The 5,974-nt window shown below is 61.0% G+C and overlaps 1 protein-coding gene across 1 annotated transcript; it reads left to right on the forward strand.

The window, feature by feature from the left end:
• Positions 1-805: 805 nt before the first annotated feature.
• LOC127465145 (upstream stimulatory factor 1-like) lies at positions 806-4,316 on the forward strand (the record flags this gene model as incomplete). Its single annotated transcript, XM_051775643.1, has 3 exons — positions 806-913; positions 1,019-1,147; positions 4,186-4,316. Coding segments are annotated over 3 exons (327 nt in total), but the record flags the coding sequence as incomplete, so codon positions are not given.
• Positions 4,317-5,974: the final 1,658 nt, after the last annotated feature.

Genomic DNA, 5,974 nt, shown 5'->3' on the forward strand with positions numbered 1-5,974 from the left:
GGGGACCCCAAATCTGGGGGGGACCCCAAATCTGGGGGGCTCATCCCAAATCCTGTCCTTTTCCCCACTTTTTTCCCCCATTCCCCTTTTCCCACCATCCCATCCCATCCATCCCCATCCCACCCCATCCCATCAATCCCATCCCATCCATCCCATCCCATCAATCCCATTCCCAATCCCATCCCCTCCATCCCATCCCATTCCACCCCATCCATCCCATCCCATCCATCCCATCCCATCCCATCCCCAATCCCATTCCCAATCCCATCCCATCCCCTCCATCCCATCCCAATCCCATTCCCAATCCCATTCCTAATCCCATCCCATTCCCAATCCCATCCCATCCCATCAATCCCATCCCATCCCATTCCCAATCCCATCCCATCCCATCCCATCCATCCCACCCCATCCCATCCCATCCTCTCCCATCCCATCCCATCAATCCCAATTCCCAATCCCATCCCACCCCATTCCCAATCCCATCAATCCCATCCCACCCCATCCCATCAATCCCATCCCACCCCATCCCATCAATCCCATCCCATCCCCTCCCATCCCATCCCATCCCATCCATCCCCTCCCATCCCATCAATCCCATCCCCAATCCCATCCCATCCCATCCCATCCCATCCATCCCAATTCCCAATCCCCTCCCATTCCCAATCCCATCCCATCCCATCAATCCCATCCCATCCATCCCATCCCATCAATCCCATTCCATCCATCCCACCCCATCAATCCCATTCCCAATCCCATCCCATCCCATCCCCAATCCCATCCCCAATCCCACCCCAATCCCACCCCAATCCCGTTCCCAGTGGAGCGCCGGCGCCGGGACAAGATCAACAACTGGATCGTCCAACTCTCCAAGATCATTCCCGACTGTTCCATGGAAAACACCAAATCCGGGCAGGTCTGTGCCCCTCCCCCTGACCCCCCTGATCCCCCCCCGACCCCCCTGACCCCCCCTGACCCCCCCTGACCCCCCCCTGACCCCCCGGAATTCCCGAATTCCCAGAGCAAGGGCGGGATCCTGTCCAAGGCCTGCGACTACATCCAGGAGCTGCGGCAGAGCAACCTCCGGCTCTCCGAGGAGCTGCAGGGCCTCGACCAGCTCCAGCTGGACAACGAGGTGCTGCGCCAGCAGGTGGGACTGGGGGCACTGGGAGGGACTGGGATAGACTGGGAGAGACTGGGAGTGGGACTGGGAGGCATTGGGAGGGACTGGGAGAGACTGGGAGAGACTGGGAGTGGGGCTGGGAGGGACTGGGAATAGTGGGAGGGACTGGGAGAACAGAAGGAGCTGCAGGGCCTCGACCAGCTCCAGCTGGACAAGGAGGTGCTGCAGCAGCAGGTCGGACTGGGAGCACTGGGAGGGACTGGGAGGCACTGGGAGTGGAGCTGGGAGAGACTGGGAGGGACTGGGAGGGCAGGAGGAGCTGCAGGGCCTCGACCAGCTCCAGCTGGACAACGAGGTGCTGCACCAGCAGGTGGGACTGGGAGCACTGGGAGGGACTGGGATAGACTGGGAGGGACTGGGAGAGACTGGGAGACCCTGGGAGAGACTGGGAGGGACTGGGAGTGGAGCTGGGAACAGTGGGAATGGAGCTGGGATAGACTGGGATAGACTGGGAGCACTGGGAGGGCAGGAGGAGCTGCAGCTGGACAAGGAGGTGCTGCGGCAGCAGGTCGGACTGGGAGCACTGGGAGTGGGGCTGGGAACTGTGGGAGGGACTGGGAATAGTGGGAGGGACTGGGAGGAGCTGCAGGGCCTGGAGCAGCTGCAGATGGACAAGGAGGTGCTGTGGCAGCAGGTGGGACTGGGGGCACTGGGAGGGACTGGGAGGCACTGGGAGTGGGGCTGGGAACAGTGGGAGGGCACTGGGAGAGACTGGGAGGGACTGGGATCAACTGGGAGCACTGGGAGGGCAGGAGGAGCTGCAGGGCCTGGAGCAGCTCCAGCTGGACAATGAGGTGCTGCTGCAGCAGGTGGGACTGGGAGCACTGGGAGGGACTGGGAGAGACTGGGAGAGACTGGGAGTGGGGCTGGGAACAGTGGGAGTGGAGCTGGGAGAGATTGGGATAGACTGGGAGGGACTGGGAGGGACTGGGAACAGTGGGAGACACTGGAATAACAGAAGGAGCTGCAGGGCCTCGACCAGCTCCAGCTGGACAACGAGGTGCTGCACCAGCAGGTGGGACTGGGAGCACTGGGAGGGACTGGGATAGACTGGGAGTGGGGCTGGGAGAGACTGGGAGCACTGGGAGGGACTGGGAGTGGAACTGGGAACAGTGGGAGGGAAACTGAGAATAGTGGGAATAGTGGGAGGGAACTGGGAGCAGTGGGAGGGCACTGGGAGCGACTGGGATAGACTGGGAGGGACTGGGAGCACTGGGAGGGCAGGAGGAGCTGCAGCTGGACAAGGAGGTGCTGCGGCAGCAGGTGGGACTGGGAGCACTGGGAGGCACTGGGGAGGAACTGGGAGCACTGGAAGGGACTGGGAGCAGTGGGAGTGGAGCTGGGAGCAGTGGGAGGGAACTGGGATAGACTGGGAGGGGACTGGGAGCACTGGGAGGGCAGGAGGAGCTGCAGCTGGACAAGGAGGTGCTGCAGCAGCAGGTGGGACTGGGAGCACTGGGAGGCACTGGGAGAGACTGGGAATGGAGCTGGGAGGGACTGGGTTGGACTGGGAGCACTGGGAGGGAACTGGGAGGGCTCTGGGGGATATTTCGGGGTGAGGGGGATATTTTGGGGGTCCGGGGGGGTTATTTTGGGGTCTGGGGGTTATTTTGGGGTCTCTGACACCCCCCTGACCCCCCCAAATCCAGGTGGAGGAGCTGAAGAACTCAGGGAGCACTGGGTGTTACTGGGAGGGAACTGGGTGTTACTGGGAGGGCTCTGGGGGATATTTTGGGGTGGGGGGGATATTTTGGGGTTCCGGGGGGGTTATTTTGGGGTCTGGGGGGTATTCTGGGGTCTCTGACCCCCCCAAATCCAGGTGGAGGAGCTGAAGGACCCAGGGAGTTCCAGGGAGCACTGGGAGTTACTGGGAGCACTGGGTGTTACTGGGAGGGCTCTGGGGGATATTTCGGGGTGGGGGGGATATTTTGGGGTTCCGGGGGGGTTATTTTGGGGTCTTGGGGATATTTTGGGGTCTCTGAAACCCCCCTGACCCCCCCAAATCCAGGTGGAGGAGCTGAAGAACTCAGGGAGCACTGGGTGTTACTGGGAGGGAACTGGGTGTTACTGGGAGGGCTCTGGGGGATATTTCGGGGTGGGGGGGATATTTTGGGGTTCCGGGGGGGTTATTTTGGGGTCTTGGGGATATTTTGGGTCTCTGAAACCCCCCTGGACGCCCCCAAATTCAGGTGGAGGAGCTGAAGAACTCAGGGAGCACTGGGTGTTACTGGGAGGGAACTGGGAGGGCTCTGGGGGATATTTTGGGGTGAGGGGGATATTTCGGGGCGAGGGGGATATTTTGGGGTCCCGGGGGGTTATTTTGGGGTCTCTGACCCCCCCCGGACCCCCCCAAATGCAGGTGGAGGAGCTGAAGAACTCAGGGAGCACTGGGTGTTACTGGGAGCACTGGGTGTTACTGGGAGGGCTCTGGGGGATATTTTGGGGTGTGGGGGGGATGTTTTGGGGTGGGAGGGTTATTTTGGGATTCTGAGGGATTATTTTGGGGTCTGGGGGTTATTTTGGGGTCTCTGACCCCCCCCAAATTCAGGTGGAGGAGCTGAAGAACTCAGAGAGCACTGGGTGTTACTGGGAGCACTGGGAGGGCTCTGGGGGATATTTCGGGGTGAGGGGGATATTTTGGGGTTCCGGGGGGTTATTTTGGGGTCTCTGACCCCCCCCCCCCGGACCCCCCCCCAAATGCAGGTGGAGGAGCTGAAGGACCCAGGGAGTTCCTGGGAGCACTGAGAGGGCTCTGGGGGATATTTCGGGGTGAGGGGGATATTTTGGGGTCCCGGGGGGTTATTTTGGGGTCTCTGACCCCCCCCCGGACCCCCCCAAATGCAGGTGGAGGAGCTGAAGAACTCAGGGAGCACTGGGTGTTACTGGGTGTTACTGGGAGCACTGGGAGGGCTCTGGGGGATATTTCGGGGTGGGGGGGATATTTTGGGGTCCCGGGGGGTTATTTTGGGGTCTCTGACCCCCCCCGGACCCCCCCCTAAATGCAGGTTGAGGAGCTGAAGAACAAGAACCTGCTGCTGCGGGCGCAGCTGCGCCAGCACGGGCTGGAGATCGTCATCAAGAACGACTCCCACTGACGGGGGGGGGCCCAAAAACCCCCCCCCGGACCCCCCCAAAACCCCAAAATCCCCCCCGACCCCTCCCCCACGCAGCCACCCCTCCCCCAGCGCGACTTGAGGCCCCCCCCAGCTCGGTTTGTTCCCCCCCTCCCCTCCCCCAAAAAATAAATCATGGCCGTGACCCCTCCCCCCCCCCACACGCCCCGCCCCCCCCCCGCGTGGTCTCGGGGGGGCTCCGCGACCCCCCCCCCCCAAAATGCCCTCGAGCCCCCCCCCCTCCCCCCAAAATCACGCCCCTCCCCCCCCCCCCGCACACGCTCTCGGGCCGGCGCCCCTCCCCCCACACTGCCTGCGCCCCTCCCCCACACTGGGGACCCCCCTCCCCTCCCCCCCCACAACCTCGGGACCCCCCCACTCAAATTTTGGAGGCTCCCCCCCAAATTTTGGGGGCTCCCCCACCCCCCTCTCCGCCCCTCCCCCCGCGGGGGGAGGGGGGGGAGGGTTCAAGGTGGGGGGAGGGGAGTTTTTGGGGGTCTCCCTTTCCCCTCCCCCCCCCCCCCCGCGGGGTTCGGACTCTTCTTCTTTTTTTTTTTTTTTTTTTTTTTTTTAAAACTTCTTCGGAACCGAAAGAAAAAAAAAAAAAAAAAAAAAGACCAAAAAAGACAAAAAAAAAAAGACAAAAAAAGACAAAAAAAAACCAACAAAAAAAAAAGGAGGAAAAAAAGAAAAAAAAAAAAAAGGAGGAAAAAAAAAAGAAGAAAAAAGCGGAAAATAAATAAAAATGGCGGTTTGTTTTTTGTAGGGCCTACGGTTCATTCACCTTCCCCCGGGGGGGTTTGTACTGGGGGGTCCCTTTGGGGGCACTGGTTTGGACTGGGAACACTGGGAGGGTCACTGGTTTGTACTGGGGGGTCCCTTTGGGGTCCCTTTAGGTCCCTTTGGGGTCACTGGTTTGGATTGGGAGCTCACTGGGGGTCCTTTTGGGATTAGTGGTTTCTACTGGGAGCACTGGTGAGTCCCTCTGGGGTCACTGGTTTGGACTGGGAGCACTGGGGGGGTCACTGGTTTGGACTGGGGGGTCCCTTTGGGGTCCCTGGTTTGGACTGGGAGCACTGGGGGGGTCACTGGTTTGGACTGGGGGGTCCCTTTGGGGTCCCTGGTTTGGACTGGGAGCACTGGGGGGGTCACTGGTTTGGACTGGGGGGTCCCTTTGGGGTCCCTGGTTTGGACTGGGAGCACTGGGGGGGGTCACTGGTTTGGACTGGGAGCACTGGGGGGGGCACTGGTTTGGACTGGGGGGTCCCTTTGGGGTCACTGGTTTGTACTGGGGGCTCACTGGGGGTCCCTGGTTTGAACTGGGAGCACTGGGGAGGTCACTGGTTCGTACTGGGAGCACTGGGGGGGGGTCACTGGTTTGTACTGGGAGCACTGGGGAGGTTCCTGGTTCATACTGGGGGTCACCTCAGGGCCCCCCGTTCCCCCCGTTCCCCTCCCCCCCTCAGCCCCCCCCTTCACTCCGGGCGCCCCGATTTGGACATTTATTTATTTGTACATTTATTTGTACATTTATTTATAATGAAAGTTCAGCTCTAATTATTTACACGGCAAAGGAAAGCCGAGGGGCGCTCGGGGAGCCCGGCCCGGGGCAGCAGCGACACACAGACCCTTAAAAACCCCCAGCTCCCCTTCCCCTGGAGCAGCCCCAGTGTCACTGAAG

This window comes from Manacus candei, unplaced genomic scaffold (genome assembly GCF_025592945.1).
Source record: "Manacus candei isolate 608988 ecotype Guabito, Panama unplaced genomic scaffold, ASM2559294v1 h1tg000321l, whole genome shotgun sequence".
Lineage (NCBI taxonomy): Eukaryota > Metazoa > Chordata > Aves > Passeriformes > Pipridae > Manacus > Manacus candei.